The sequence below is a fragment of the Carcharhinus amblyrhynchos genome, chromosome 11 (assembly GCF_965287045.1).
Source record: "Carcharhinus amblyrhynchos chromosome 11, sCarAmb.v2.hapA, whole genome shotgun sequence".
Classification (NCBI taxonomy): domain Eukaryota; kingdom Metazoa; phylum Chordata; class Chondrichthyes; order Carcharhiniformes; family Carcharhinidae; genus Carcharhinus; species Carcharhinus amblyrhynchos.
The window spans coordinates 67,610,060-67,626,613 of NC_137334.1; the positions used below are offsets into that span (position 1 = coordinate 67,610,060).

The 16,554-nt window shown below is 38.8% G+C and overlaps 1 protein-coding gene across 11 annotated transcripts in view; it reads left to right on the forward strand.

Annotated features, from left to right (window-relative positions):
• Positions 1 to 16,554, forward strand: part of r3hdm1 (R3H domain containing 1) — a 134,424-nt gene that overhangs the window by 43,964 nt on the left and 73,906 nt on the right. For 8 of the 11 annotated variants that reach the window (XM_080199340.1, XM_080199341.1, XM_080199338.1 and 5 more), the window contains 8 exons: positions 3,237 to 3,296; positions 3,380 to 3,520; positions 9,396 to 9,504; positions 10,844 to 10,939; positions 12,705 to 12,742; positions 12,829 to 12,882; positions 13,003 to 13,229; positions 14,591 to 14,842. In XM_080199340.1, the coding sequence (XP_080055466.1) occupies positions 3,237 to 3,296; positions 3,380 to 3,520; positions 9,396 to 9,504; positions 10,844 to 10,939; positions 12,705 to 12,742; positions 12,829 to 12,882; positions 13,003 to 13,229; positions 14,591 to 14,842 (977 nt within the window). The remainder of the gene's footprint in view (positions 1 to 3,236; positions 3,297 to 3,379; positions 3,521 to 9,395; positions 9,505 to 10,843; positions 10,940 to 12,704; positions 12,743 to 12,828; positions 12,883 to 13,002; positions 13,230 to 14,590; positions 14,843 to 16,554) is intronic. The other 3 variants (XM_080199348.1, XM_080199349.1, XM_080199343.1) reach the window with 2 other exon arrangements.

The following is a 16,554-nucleotide window of genomic DNA, read 5'->3' on the forward strand; positions in this document are numbered from 1 at the left end:
ATCTCCTTCGTTTTGTTGACATTGAGGCAGAGATTGTCGTCGCACCAGTTCACCAGGTTCTCTATCTCCTTCATGTACTGTTTTTCATCCATTGTTTGAGATCCAACCCACTACAGTGGGTTGGATCAGCAAACTTGAAAATCGAGTTGGAGGGGAATTTGGCCACGTAGTCATAGATGTATAAGGAGTATAGTAAGGGACTGAGAACACAGCCTTGTCGGGCACTGGTGTTTGAAGAAGGTCATGGAGGTGTTGTTGTTGCCTATTACTGACTGTGGTCTGCGAGTTAGGAAATCGAGGATCCAGTTGCAGAGGGAAGAGCTGAGCCCCAGGCCACGAAGTTTAGAGATGAGACTCATAGAAATAACGAAGTTAAAGGCTGAGCTGTAGTCCATGAATAGGAGTCTGACATAGTTATCTTTATTACCCAGGTGTTCCAGGGTTGAGTGTAGGGCCAGGGAGATGGCGTCTGCTGTGGACCTGTTGCAGTGATACACAAACTGTAGTGGATTCAGGCAATCTAGGAGACAGGAATTGATTTGTGCCATGACTAACCTTCATAATTATGGATGTCAGAGCCACCAGATGATAGTTATTAAGGCACACTGGCTTTTCTTTGGTACCGGGATGATGGTCGCCTTGAAGTAGGTAGGGACCTCAGATTGGTGTAAAGAGAGGTTGAAGATGTCTGCAAATACTGGTCCATGCAGGACCCAGGTACCCCATCTGGGCCAGTTGCATTCTGTAGGTCGACTTTTGAGAAGGCTGCTCCGATGTCGGCAATGGTGACCTCAGATACAAGTTTGCCTGAGGCTTGCGGGATGGAGGGCATGCTCTTGCTGATTCCTCGCTCAAAGCGGGCATAGAATGCATTGAGCTTATCTAGGAGTGGTGCATGGGAGCCAGCGATTTTTACCTGCCTTCACCTCGTAGCCTGTTATGTCTTGCAGATCTTGCCATAGTTGCCGGGGGTCAGCGTGGCTAGCCTGGGACTCTAGCTTGGTTTGATACTGTCTTTTGGCATCTTCGGATCTCCATAGATCATATCTGGCTTTCTTGTATAAGTCAGGATTGCCTGACTTGAACGCCTCAGACTGTTAGCAGGCAGTGGATATCCCTGTGCTTCCATGGTTTCTGGTTGAGAAGCACATGGATTTGCTTCTTTGGCACCCAGTCTTCCACACGCTTACTAATGAAGTCAGTTCCCATAGTGGTGCACTCATTCTACTGACTAAGTAGTCCTGTAGGAGATCATCTGATTCCTCAGACCAACATTAGAGACTTTGACAGATTCTCCCATTTTAGTTTTTGCTTGTAAGCTGGGAGCAGGAACACAGCCATGATGCTGAGGGAATGAGCAGAGCAGTGGGATTAAAATAGATGTAGTTGATCCATTGATATACTGTGGAACTGAATAGACTTACCATGTGCCATAACTTATGAGATGCTGCTATAATGCATATCGTAGAATTACTCCATGTTGGCCTACAATGAAAATGATTGAATAATGATTTTATTTTTGGTTAAATTTGACAAAAGATTTTATCTCCAAAAATTGCAATCTTATTAGCTTAGACAGTTATTATTTCTATATTCCTCTTGTTCAGCTTTTAAACTACTGTAATATTCCTCCTCACTTCAACCCAGGCTCCTGCTGACTTTAGTTGGGGCTGAAGTTGAGAAGTTAAGTTGTTTTTAAAATACATTAAATGCTGGAAGTGCAACAGTTGATAGGAATGCATTCATGCTACAGCTGGATCTACCCACCATCATTGGTGCAATGGCCAATGACAATCACCATTTTTCTCCGAAACCCTAAGCTAAAAGAGAAACCTGAGCAAAGTTATAGTCTTTTATGTGAGGGTGTGTTTTTTAATGACCTGAAAGCAGCACCAAGTCTTCAGAGGAATTTTGGGCCTTTAAATCTGATGTGTTTGATACAAACTAGCTGGTACAAAATCACTACAAAGATAGCAAATAGTTGTGGTTGTGCTTTAGGGCAACCATTGTACTTTGAGAATAAATAACAAAATAAATGTCTCTATTTACAAATAACTATATGCAACATTGTGCAAGAGTACAAGCATGGAATGTATTTCTCCCCAAATGTTTCTTTCTCTCACCTGAAGGGTGTGGGATAGGGCTTCATACTTCATTTGAGCAATGACAGCGACTGTTAGAGGCATGTCAGCTACTGCTCCAAAGACAAGTTTAGTTCTGTGCATTCTTGTTTTCCCTTGATGTATGCACATGCACTTTCCAGCAGTGATTATAAAGAAATATTGCAGCTATTGCTCCTGTAATAAGTGCCAGTTTAGCACATCTAGGAAATCTGATTTCAAGCAACGCCTTGAAAAATCAAGCAATTAACTCATTCATTTCAATGCAGTTTGAAGAGTCTTTTTATGAGCAAATGGGCTGCTTATCACATTGCCCACAAAATAGCAGTGACTGCACTTCTTAAGCTATTATTACCTAGCTAGTGGTTTGATTATGAAAAGCACAATATAATGAATATTATTTGATTTTAAAGAGGCCCCAAATTACTAAAAAATTCAGCCAGGCAAAACTTTTATTTTCATGAACTGCATTCCCGTAGAGAGACATTCCACTTACTTGAGTCGTATGTGTTTGGGTGACAAGCTGTGGGCTGGCAGGCTGGGCGTATTTAACCAGATAAACCAGCAGCAATTCACAATGCTTCTAAAACTGTTGTATCTATTAGGACATTGATTTGCCAGATTTCCTGGAGCTAAATGAGAAGAATCCCACAGGTTTCTTGAGGGTATCAGGTTCTGAGTCTGCCACAAAGGGTTAACGTTGTTCTCAACTTCCGTCACCAGAAATGACATAGAGGAACAGTTTGCCAATCCAGTGTCCCTCACTTGTCTCCCTGATACTTTATTGGCATGTAAGTTTGTTCTCCAGTGAGATGAATTTAAAGCCCTTCCTTGATTTATTTACACTAAATTTCTTTAAAAAAGTTTCAAATTAATGTAGATCAGTCAACTGTTGCATAACTAGATTAATGCATTAAGTCCCTCTTAAGCAATTGGGCATGCATACTGGCCGTAGCAATCACAACTTTGTCAGCTGGCAAAAGGTTCATTGTTGGAAATATTGCATCGTGCTTACAGGGAATTTAAAAGTATATTGTTTCTAGCTGCTTTTAAGTTGTAAACGTTTGAACTATGTAGCATATTTGGCAACTGAAGATGTTGTTTTTTGTTCTCCAGGGATAGAATGATGTTGCTGAAGTTAGAACAGGAAATTCTGGATTTTATCAGTAATAACAAGTAAGAGCTGATAATCCCTAAGCCAAATATATTTTCACAGCTTGTGAGTTGCCACACCAACGTTGTCTCTTTTTTCTCTTTAGTATTCAATATAGGAAGTTTCCTCCAATGACCTCCTACCACAGGATGTTGTTGCACAGAGTGGCTGCATACTTCGGCTTGGATCACAATGTTGACCAAACGGGCAAAGCTGTGATTATAAACAAAACTAGCAACACAAGAATGTAAGTGATTTAACTTCTGACATGTTTTTGTTTATAATTAAGTTTAAATATTTGGTTGTATTTTTGGATTTGGTGGATATTCAGGGATGGGGCAAAAGAAACCATTCTGACTTAATATTACAATCGCCACAACCAGCATTCATAAAAGATCTTGAAAGCCAAAAATATCCCAAGACACTTCACAGACGCATACACCTAAAACAAAAAAAGGGTGGTATGGTGGCACAATAGTTAGCATTGCCACCTCACTGCACCAGGGGCCCAGGTTTGATTCCCGACTTGGGTCTCTGTCTGTGCAGACTCTGCACATTCTCTGTCTGTGTAAGTTTCCTCCAGGTGCTCCCACGGTCTGACAGACATGCTGGCTAAGTGCATTGGCCATGCTAAATTTTCCGTCAGTGTACCTGAATAGGCACCAGAGTGTGGCGACTAGGGGATAACTTCATTACAATAACTTCATTGCAGTGGTAATGTAAGCCTATTTGTGACACTGATAAATACATTTAAACTGAACCAACAAGGAACATGTTGGGAAGAGTAACCAGAAGCTTGGTCAATGAGTTGGGTTTTAAGGAAGATTGTAAGGTAGAAAAAAGAAGCTTGACAATCAGATGGGTTTTGGTGGAGAATTCAAAACGATAGGCCTACATGGCTGAAACCCTTGTTGCCAGTTGTGGATGAGTGTTGAATTGTAGGGCTGATGGAGCTGCGGATATTAGAATGCATTTATATAGTTGAGGTAGTGAGGGCTCAAAACCAGTGTTGATCAGCAGGGACATGGAGTGGAACACTTGGATGTGGATACAACTGGTCTTTGTAATGTAAAGGATTGTGTGATCAGAACTTGGCTATCGTAGAAGTCTACAGCATAGAAGCAGACCCTTCGGCTCAACTTGTCCATGCCACCTTTTTTTTTAAAAACCCCTAAGCTAGTCCCAATTGCCTGTATTTGTCCCATATCCCTCTATACCCATCATACCCATATAACTGTTGAAATGCTTTTAAAAGACAGAATCATGCCCAGCTCTACTACGAGCTCTGACAGCTTGTTCCAGACACTCCCAACCCTGTGTGTGAAAAAATTGCCCGGTAGGCACTTTTGTATCTCTCTCCTCTCGCCTTAAACCTATGCCTTCTAATTTTAGACTCCCCTACCTTTGGGAAAAGATCTTGACTTTTTAGCTGATCTATGCCCCTCATTATTATATAGACCTCCAGAAGATCAGCCCTTAGCCTTCTGCGCTCCAGAGGAAAAAAGTCCCAGTATATTCAGCCTCTCCTTATAACTCAAACCATCAAGTTCTAGTAAATCTTTTCTGCACTCTTTCTAGCTTAATAATATCCTTTCTATAATAGGATGACCAGAACTGCACACAGTATTCCAAGTGTGGCCTTACTAATGTCTTGTACAACTTCAAGACATCCCATCTCCTGTATTCAGTGTTCTGACCGGTGAAACCAAGCATGCTGAATGCCTTCTTCACCACTTTGTCCACCTGTGACTCCACTATGAACCTGTACCCCTAGATATCTTTCACTCTCCCTAACACCCATCAACCGAGTAAGCCCTGCCCTCGTTCAATCTACCAAAATACATCACCTTCATTTATCTAAATTAAACTGCATCTGCCAGTCGTCAGTCCGTTGGCCCAATTGATCAAGATCCTGTTGCAATCCAAGATAGCCTTCTTCACTGTTCACTATGCCACCAATTTTGGTGTCATCTGCAAACTTACTAATCAAGCCTCCTATATTCTCATCCAAATCATTAATATAAATGACAAATATCAGTGGACCCAACACTGATCCCTAAGGCACACTGCTGGTCGTAGGCCTCTACAACCACCCTCTAATTTTGTATCCATTTAAATACCTCACCCTGGATCCTGTGAGCTTTAACCTTATGCATCAACCTACCATGCGGTGCCTTGTCAAAGGCCTTGCTAAAGTCCATGTAGACAACATCAACTGCTACCCCTTCAAAAAAAACTCAGTGAAAGTTTTGAGACATGATAAGATGATGAGAGGTATTGATCAAGTGGATTCTCACAGGCTTTTCCCAGGGCTGAAATGGTTGCCACAGGAGGACACAGGTTTAGGGTGCAGGGGAGTAGGTACAGAGGAGATGTCAGGGGGTGGTGGGTGCGTGGAATCAGCTGCCGGCAGTAGTGGTGGAGGCAGATTCGATAGGGTCTTTTAAGAGACTATTGGATAAGTACGTGGAACTTGGAGGGTTATAGGTAAGCCTAGTAGGTCGGGACATGTTCGGCGCAACTTGTGGGCTGAAAGGCCTGTTTGTGCTGCAGTTTTTCTGTTTCTATGATTTTCCACTCAAAGCCATGCTGACTGTCCCTAATCAGTCCTTGCGTATCTAAATGCCTGTAGATCATGTCTCTCAAAGTACCATCCAACAACTTGCCCAGCACAGATGTGAGGCTCAGTGGTCAGTCTTTTCCCTGCAACCCTTTTTAAACAAAGGCACAACATTTGCCACCCTTCAATCACCAGGCACCTCACCTGTGACTATCGCTGATTCAAATATCTCAGCTCGGGGACCCGCAATTTCCTCCCTAGCCTCCCACAATGTGCTGAGATACGCTTCATCTGGTCCCAGGGATTGATTTACTTTGTGCTTTAAAATTTCCAGCACCACCTCCTCTGTAATATGTACACTCCTCAAAACATCACTATTTATTTCCCCAAGTTCTCTAATGTCCATGTTTTTTCTCAACAGTAAACACTGATGAGAAATATTCTTATAGGATCTCACCTGTCTCCTGTGGATCCGCACACGTAGATGACCTTGTTGATCCTTAAGAGATCCTACTTTCTCCCTAGTTACTGTTTTGCCCTTTTATGTATTTATAGAAGCTCTTTGGATTCTCCTTTGCCTTATCTGTCAAAACTCATGTCCCCTTTTTGCCCTCCTGATTTCTCTCTTAATTCCTACACCTACACCCCTATACTCTTCAAGGGATTCACTTGATCCCAGCTGTCTGTGCATGTCATTGCTGCCTCCTTCATTTTGACCAGGGCTTCAATATCCCAAGTCATCCAGCCTTGCCCTTCTCTCTGAGGAATGTGCTTACCCTGAACCCTGGTTAACACATTTTTGAAAGCATCCCACTTACCAGATGTCCCTTTGCTTTCCCACAAACTCCTCCATTAACTTTTGAAAGTTCCTGCCAAAGTTGTAAACAGTCTGATGTGGTAGTGACCAGGTTACCACATTAAGTTTATTTCTAAGTGCACAGTTGTGACAGGAACTTAAAACTAAAACTTTGGCTCTGCATGTTTTGTCACAGCAACTTCTCATTTACATGAGACTGAATGTCAGACAAGTAGTCTGAAAACCAAAGCAGGAGATGGATCAAGAAAAGTGACGTGGGGAATTGTCCATGTACAGTGGATATTAGCCCTTGTCTTTGTATGATGCTGCCAAGGAACATCATATAGATAAGGATAGGATGAAAGATAAATTCCTTGAGGATTACAGAGGTAATAGTTCGTGAATAGGAAACTGCCATGACAATGGTTAGATATGTAAGAGCAATACCAAGCGAAGGCCATGATCTCCTTGAACTGGACAACAGAGAAGAAGATTTGGAGGTATGTGATGTAGTCAACCATGTCAGGCTGTAGAGGGGTACAGGAGGTACCATTGTTCAAGAGCATGTTGTTGCCTTTTTGGTGTTGTGACATGAAGAAATGTAATTTGATAGATTAAGGCAGGAAATTGCTGGAAAGATGGTAACGGATTTGAAATGACATTATTTGATGACATAAACTGTGTAATACATAGTAAATGTTAACAACATTGAACATTTTTCAAGCACAGTCAAATTATATCCACTGTAATATTAAGCACAGTCTCCACTACTCACGTATAAAAAGTTTGCATGAGGGTTCTCATGGTTTGTCGACATTATTATAGTATATCAGGCTTTGCAAATCTTGCTTGTACATTTACAAACATGCAAAGGTTAGTATATCTGGTGTGAAGTGGGTTTGAAATTTCCATAATAAAGCTTTCTTTATTCCTTTCTTTCCCCAAAAAGTCCTTCATTCTCAAATGCAAATAACAAAATTTAAAAACCTTCCTTATTTACAGGAAGGAATCTCGAAAGTGTGCTTAAAGCCTAGCCAAAGTGCCTATTTCAATCGTGGAAATTACAGTAAATAGCTACACTGATGACAAGTGAGACATAAATTAGTTAAAACAATTAAGACTGGATAATCACCTGCTTTTAACTCCCTTCCAGTACTAAAGTTTAAAGAAACCCTTAACTCTGAATGTGAGCATCACTTGAACTTGAGCAGTCTAACTATCTCTTTCAGCTAAAAATGGTGCTAGCAGATTGATGCAAATATGTTTCACAATAAACTTTTAAGCTGCCCAATTGGTTAAGCCCTAATCCTTAAAGGACCCAGGATTGAATGTAGTTCCAATGATAATGAAAGTCTCCTTCCTCTCAAAACAGTAAATAAGTTTAGACATGCAATTTAGTTTCACGGTGTGAGATTTGACATTAAATTGATGCTTTGTTCACAGAACCCACCAGGGTGATTGCAGCAAGAAATGTAAAATTCACTGATGTGCAATGAGATTTGAAGTTTGTGTGGAATTTTGGTATTGAATCCCAGAAATAGGAATACAATAGCAAAAAATGTTTCGAATCTCACCAGTGCACATGGTGAAATTTGAATTCAATAAAAAATATCTGGAATTAAGAATCTACTGATGACCACAAAACCATTGTCGATTGTCGGAAAAACCCATCTAGTTCGTTAATGTCCTTTAGGGAAGGAAATCTGCTGTCCTTACTTGGTCTGGCCTACATGTGATTCCAGAGCCACAGCAATGTGGTTGACTCTTCACTGCCCTCTGAAATAGTCTAGTTTAAGGGCAACTAGGGATGAGCAATCAATAGAAACACAGAACTATAGGAAGCCATTTGGCCCTTTTGAGCCTGCTCCACCATTCATTATAATCATGGCTGATCATCCAACTCAATAGTCTAATCCTGCTTTTTCCCCCATAACCTTTGATCCCATTTGCCGCAAATGCTGTATCTAGCCGCCTCTTGAATACATTCAATGTTTTGGCTTCAACTACTCCCTGTGATAATGAAATCCACAGGCTCACCAACCACACTTTGGGTGAAGAAATGTCTCCTTACATTCACCCTAAATGATCTACCCTGAATTTTCAATCTGTGACACCTGGTTCTGTACTTCCCCACCATTGGGAATATCTTCCCTGTCTAGCCTTGTTAGAATTTTATAAGTCTGTATGAGATCCCCCTCTCATTTGTCTGAATTCCAGCGAAAACAATCCTAACCTAGTCAATCTCTCCTCATTCATCAGTTCCACCATCCCTGGAATCATCCTGGTTAACCTTCATTGCACTCCCTTGAGAGCAAGAACATCTTGTCTCAGAACAGGAGACCAAAACTGCACACAATACTCGCGGTGTGGCCTCACCAAGACCCTATACAATTGCAACACATCCCTGCTCCGATACTCAATCTCTTGCAATGAAGGCCAACATGCTATTTGCCACCATTACTGCCTGCTGCACCTGCCTGCTTACCTTCAGTGACTGGTGCATTACAACACCCAGGTCCTGCTGCACACTCCTCTCTCCCACTTTACAGCCAAATGCTGGGCAGTTAGTGATGCCCATGTCCCACAAATGAATTTTTTAAAAATACTGTCGGACCTGCTGTTTTTGTTTCAGATTCCAGTATCCACTGAAATTTGCTTTTATTTTATGAGCACATTAGAATCTTTGAGCTTAATGCTTGTCTTCAATCACTTAACAATATATAATTTGTATAATTCTGTAATTGTCATTGTTCAATTTGCTTGCAGACCTGATCAGAAGTTTTGTGAACATATAAAAGATGATACAACTGATGATTTTCAGAAGAGGTATATCCTAAAACGAGATAACCCAAGCAATGACAAAGATGATAACCAAGTAAGTGCTCAATTTATCCACAGTCTTGCATTCTACCTCTGTGCTAAAACGAGAGGTTTTACAGCCATCAGAATAACGTAAAATTATAAATTCCTCTGGAACAAAGGTCATATTCTGGTTTTGTATTCTACAAATACATCATTTTTGTATCATGTTTGAACGCTTTGTATTTGGTACAAAATGTTTGTATGAAGAGAATAGCAGACTAATGCATATAGAATTGCCATACAGCCAGAACCTAGTATTAACTTTCATTTTTCCTCCAGTTATTCCAAGAAAATAATATACAGATTGTGCTATTTACACCCATACTGCTTCTGTGGATGTGGTGGGTTTACAAATAAGTTGGAGGGATCTAGCTAGGTTCAGATCATTTGCTCTAGAATATAGCTTAGTTTAATCCACTTATTCATTGGGTAGTGTTCAGTGAGTTCTGATTTGATTTTCGTAGTTTAATTCAATTGTTGGAAATTTGCAAACCATAATCTTTTTGTTTACATCCATTATGCTTAAGTTCAATCGAATCGCTGTAGCAAAGAGGTTATATTCAATTTTTATTCAGCTAATTTTACGTTGTTCACCATGTGTAATTTATGTACCACATGTCCTGTGCATCAAGTCCTATATGGTCGCTGCAGTAAGCATTATTTGACACTCTGACAAAGAACAGCAAAAGCATGTGAAGGGTATTACTGTTTGTAGTAGAAAAGGTTGGGTTTAACATGGTGGCAGATATTTGTCTATGAAACATTCACAATTTTTTTGTGGGGATTTTCTCTGAAATGAACAAAGACATTTTTTTTAACGACTAAGACTGCCCAAGTTGTTCTGGTTTGTGTTTTTCTTGGAAGGATTTATTTTTCAAGTGGATCTTAACCATTAGATGATCAGTTTACTTTCAGTTCAACCCACAAATAATCATTCAGAAATTGAAATCATTTCTTCTAACCAAGAGATTGTACACAGGTGTTAATGGAATATTTCATAGTAATGAAGTATAAAAGAATTACACTCTTTTTAAACAGGTGATTTCTTTTGAATGAACCGTTACAACGCTGAATAGAAATGTAAGGCAAAATTAGGAAAATATCTGGAATTAAGACAAGGCAGTTGTGATGGAAGCACGAACTGCCTTGGGAGAATGAAAATTACTTTCCAGAAAGCACTTTTTTTTTCAAAAGGAGAGTAGCCATATTTATACAGTCAAATTTAACTCCAAAAAGCACTTTTGGAATTTGTTTTTTTTTAAAATATATTTTTGATATTGTTAAAGCTTCAATTTTTTTTTACTTTGAAATATTTCAATCTCCTAAGAAGACGATGTGTTCAAAATTTCCAGATACGTATCAGATTGCGGGATGATAGAAGAAGCAAATCAATAGAGGAGAGGGAAGAGGAATATCAGCGGGTCAGAGATAGGATATTTTCTCAAGATGTAAGTATAGGGTGGGAAAGAAGAAAAGTAAATAAATGGTTTTAAATTGGATGTGCAAATAGACTTACTAGCTCTGTATGAGTAGTTGAAAATCTGGAAGGTGTTGGATTTGACTGATTAGGTTGTGGAGATTTCGGAGTATATGATACGTTAGTAAACTGAAAGTTGAATGGTAGCCTCAATCGGGAAATCTTTGTGGAGTCAGCTGATTCATCTGGAACTCTTTTCCACATACAATATAAATAGTTATTTGTTTTGGAGAAACTCCCTTGTAAGAAAATTGAAAACTTTAGTTCTGCATGAGCAGGTAGTACATAAAAGAGCAGCCCGCAGAATTTTGCGGGAGTATATTTTATATACAGCTAATTTGTTTATCAGCTCACATCATGGATTAGTTTCTAACTGTATTAGATGGCCACAAATCGAAAGTTCTCTGCAGAGCAGATTAGTGCCCATGTTGAGGTTCCCTTGTAAGAGTGTTTGGCAGAGTTTTGAACCGCTGGTTAAATTTGGAGTGGGTGCTTTGGAGTTGCAGCCACAACTTTTGATGTTCTACAGTACATGCAATGCTATTTTTTGCCTCCATGGCATAGGAAAAATGGGTATCCAGATCTGGTAAATGATAAGCAGTTGTCCAAGAGCAGAGTGTTTGAATATGAGGTTCAAGAAATGGGAAAATAAATAATGCTTCTGATAGATGGCATATAGGACTGAAGCACTTTAAGCTCCTTTTCAAGATGAATTTTCCCTCCATTGCACTTGCATCAAAACACTTAAGAGCACCAAACATCTTCATGAAAGCAGTCTAAATTTTTTAATGTGCCCAGTACTGGTCATCAGTGCTTATTAAGAGCATTTCTGCTGTTCATGCCCCTGTACTGGTAGTTTTTCACAGAGCAAGAAAATAAATTAGTTTCTTAAGTGGTATTAATATTTTTTAAAACATTTAAGTTATTTAAAAAGTGGATCACCTTTTCAAAATACTATGCTCCATATCTGCAGATTTTGTTTTTCTCTCTTTTCTGAGCTTAGTGCAGTGTACATTGCTCATCTGAGAGAGGTGGGGAGCCAACAAGTTAACAGCAGCTATAGTATGATTTCAATGCATGTTTGTGACTATTCAGCAATGCTACTTCTGCAGTTTTATATAATGGAATTTTATATACATATATATGCTTCTATGTGGAAGTTTAGACACTTCAAACTAGTATTGAAGACCTGAAATGCACTCGAGACTGTGCTCTTATACCGGATGCCAGTATTTTGATATTTAGCCCAGTGATTTTTATTGTATGTCAAGAATTGTTGACTTCTTTAAAGAAGAAACATTCAAAAGTTATTTTCAAAGCGCTATAATTGCTTTTACAAATGTTGCAATCATTCAGCAAAGCTGCTCAACTAATGATCATTTATAACTGAATAATGTATTTTATATCAACAGCTTGCATATTATTGGTGTGATATTGGTTTTTGATTTTGCTTGAGACTGCATGACTTTAGATTTCTTTAGTGAGTGGGATGAGATGAGCATAAAATTGTACACTGTTTGCTTATAACATTGGCTTGTGCAACAAGGGCCCTTTTTGAATTAATTGTTCTTATACATGCAGAAAATGGTGAAGAGTGTGCCTTTTTTTGTATATTGTTGGTACCAAAGAATATTAATTTTATCGAATGGTCGCGTAAAAATATAATGAATGTTTATTATTTGGTTCTTTTTTTGGTAGTTTTGCCAATGTAATTAAAATGTGTGTTTTTGTTTCAGTTATCATTCTCCCAGGACAATTACTTTACAGATAAAAGGTTAGTGCTGATTTAAAAAAACTCAATTGATTAGTTTTTCATGGTATTTGGCATGAAATTCTGAAATCTTCTGTTAATACCAACAGAATTCAAGAAGAAGAAACTGCTAATAGTACACAACAAAGGCGACAAATATTTAGGTACAGGAGAGCTTGTTCAATCAGAAAATCTGTTTGCATGACACAATTCTGACAATTTCATTTTTGTTTTGGATTGTTGAAAAATTGAGATAAATGTTAGGTTTGTTTTGTACCTCACAGAGGAAATAAGGATGGAACGGGGCGATCCTCCAACAGTCGTCAGAGCAGTACTGAAAATGAGCTAAAGTGGTCAGAGCCACGTCCTTGGAGCAGTACAGATTCAGATAGCTCAAACCGCAACCTAAAACCAGCAATGACAAAAGCTAGCAGCTTCAGTGGAATTTCTGTACTGGCAAGAGGTGATAGCTCTGGTAGCAGCAAAAGTACAGGCAGGCTTTCAAAAACAGGTACATTCTTATCATATGCAGCAATGCACTATCACAGTAAAGTACTAGTTTGGCAAATGCTGGCTTTCAGAGGGCCAAACCAACTTTTCTACTTCCCATCACCTTTTCCTGACTGAATAGCTACTGTAAGGTTTTTGTTTTTTGTTTCTCCTTTCCCAAAGATGAGGGCTCCTGCTGTAGGCAAGATTCTTCAAGCTGCCAGCAGCCCTCCAGCACCTCACCAAATTGACCATTATTCATACTTGAGCTGACACATTGAGTGTTCGTACACTAGTTGATTAGGGAGAATGCTGCAGCTGAGCCCTGTACTTGATGGACCTGTACATTTGTAATTCGTAACCTGGGTCACTGTGTAGTGATCTGTAGCAGGAAACTGATTTTAGCATTCCTGAGCTCAGGGGTGCCAAAACCATTAATAGCATCTCTGCTTTCTTGACTGAAATAAGTAGTCAAACCTGGAGCCTCCTAGTCCATACGACTTAGGTATGCACCAGGTAATGTACTTAAATACTGAAATATTGGGGAGCCAGTCGGTCATTTCTAAATAATTACTCTTTCTGACTTTTTTTGACTAATTAGTGCTATACTGTTTTAGGTTTCTTTGGTTATCCAAAGTAATGTGGGCTGTAGGTGTTCTTAGAATAATTCAAAAACATGCACATTCCAATTAGATGCTTTCAAATCAATCCAAGAATATTTGGTTCATTTGAGTATATCTGCCATTTAGTTTATCCATTCACTTCTCTAATGCTCTTTCTAATGCTGTTCTGTACTCAAATTTAATATTTTTTATTTTTTTCTGAGGATTATATACTAGCCTACATTAATTTGAGTTAACCCCATTATATTTTGTATTCAAGCGTTATGTCTACTGTTATAGTATTCTGGTCTGCTATGAGCTTGCTTTTGCTTTCTCTCGCATCCGAATTGCTAATTTAATTGTAACGTTCTGAGCTTTTGCCTTATTTTAGATTTTCTTAATAACATTTTTGTTCTGTGATGTTTGTAACTAGATATAGAAACAAAAAATCACTGGAAACAATGTTGGCTGCTTAACACCTTGATCTTTCAATAGGGGGCTGCTTTTATTATTATTTGTGAAGGTTGTGCTTTCATCTACTGTTTAGTCTGCATGCTGTAGCATACAGTTATATCAAAGATAAAAGTTTGCTCAGTTAAATTGTTGTTTGTTTGTGCTTTAATACTTTAATATGTTACAGTCAATAGGGGATTTGCTGATTTTTTTTTTCCTAATATTGTGCATGTTTGAACTCTTAAGACAATTCATCTTGATGCATAGAAAGGAAAAAGGCATGATGTTTCTGTCTCTAGATAAAGATTTTTCATTACTCCTTTCCCAGGTTCAGAGTCTTCTAGTAGTGTAGGGTCATCCACGGGTTCCCTCTCTCGCACCCATCAGCCTCTTCCAGTCACAGCTATGAGCCAGACTCATGGTGTGCCAGCCGTCTATTCAGCTGTCAACACTAGTAATTCTCTTTCCTTTGATGGTGGCATGAGTGGGCAAGTGATTCCTACTAGCACTAGCTTCTTTTTGCTTCCCTTGGAAGCTGCAGGCATACCACCTGGCAGTATTCTCGTGAACCCTCAAACAGGTTGGTATTTACTGCTGGGATTTATATGAAATATATTGTAGATTGGAATTTACTCTGCAAAACTGCACCATTTTAGTATAAATGTTGTTTGGGTCATTAAATGTCCCTGGGTGCGTTTGTGTTAAATGTAGCTATTTTTCTGAAATATATGTTGTAACAATTTTCATTTATAAATTATACAATTGCCTGTTTCATGTATATTTTTTAAAAATTGTACAATTTAAATCTTTCAAATAAGTGTTTTCCGCTTGAATGTTTTTCTTAGAATTCTTTTTAGAAGATTAAGTAACTGTCATAGTTTTCACGTTGATGCTATGTGATTCAGGATAGATCTTCTGCCAAATTAGCTGTAAATACTTCATTGCCCCTTTTGACTGCTCCTCTGTCTCTAAGCCATCAGACTGCTTATCTAACATTCAGTACTGCATGAACAGAAATTTCCTCAATCTATATATTGGGAAGACTAAACCTGTTTCAGTCCCTGTCGCAGAACTCTTTTTTTTTTTCCTAGCTACTTACACCATCCCCCTCTCTAGCTGAGGCTGAACCAGATTTGGTTTTGTATTTGATCCCAAGATGAGATTCCAACTATATATCATACCATCACAAATGTCATCTGTTTCTACCTCTAACGTAGTTTGCATCCTCCCTTGTCTCCGCTTATCTGCTGCTGAAACAATCATCCGTGCCTTTGTATATGTAAACTTGCCTACTGCAGCACACCTGGCCAGCCTTCTATGTCCTGCCCTCCACAAACCTGAGATTATATAAAATTCTGCAACCTGTGTTCTAATTTACACCAAATCTTGAAAAATCATTATCATCCCGGGTAAGTAGTGCCTTAATTTTAAAATTCTCATCCTTTTCATCAAATCCTTCCATGATGTGACTATACCTATCGCTACAATTTCTATCAGCCCTACAACATTCCAAGCTAACTCTAGCCTCTTGAGCATTCCCAATTTTAATAACCCCACCATTGTTAACTGTAACTTAAGCTGCCAAAGCCAGAAGCTCTGTAATCCCTTCTCTTGGGCCCCCCATCACTTTTTCTCTCCTTTTTCCTTGCCTCTTTGACCAAGCTTTTGGCTATTTCCATATTACCTCCTTGTGATGTCGTGACATTTTTGTTTATACAATTCTCTGAACTGCCTTGAAACTTAAAGGCACTATATAAATACAAGTTGTTGTTGGTTTTATGCACGGATGAAACATTTGGTCATCAGAGCAATATCAAATTTGAGTAACCATTGACTGTGATGATGAGCTATGACTACGGAAGGACAATTGGAAAGCTAACACATAATGACAGGTTAGATTCCAGCTTCATTTAACATGAAATTAAAATGACGTTTTTGGGGAGAATTGTGACTTCCCACCCATTATTTTCAATACAAGAGCAATTAGCAGGTACGCATCAGCAGTCACTAATTATGTGCTATAAGCTATCCCTGATTATAAATGATCATAGAATGATCTCTTTTCGGATATGAATTGGGAAATACAGGAAGCAGTGTGTTTAATTGAAAAGATAGTATGACATTTTCAATACAACACTATCTTTTAAATATTCCTCCAATTTCTGTTAAAATATACTTTTCAAAGGCATAGCTACAATAAATAATGTCTGGAGGGGGGGTTGATATTTGATGTACAGTTTTACTATTTAATATTTTCATTTAGTTACTATAATTGGACATATTCTCCTTTTT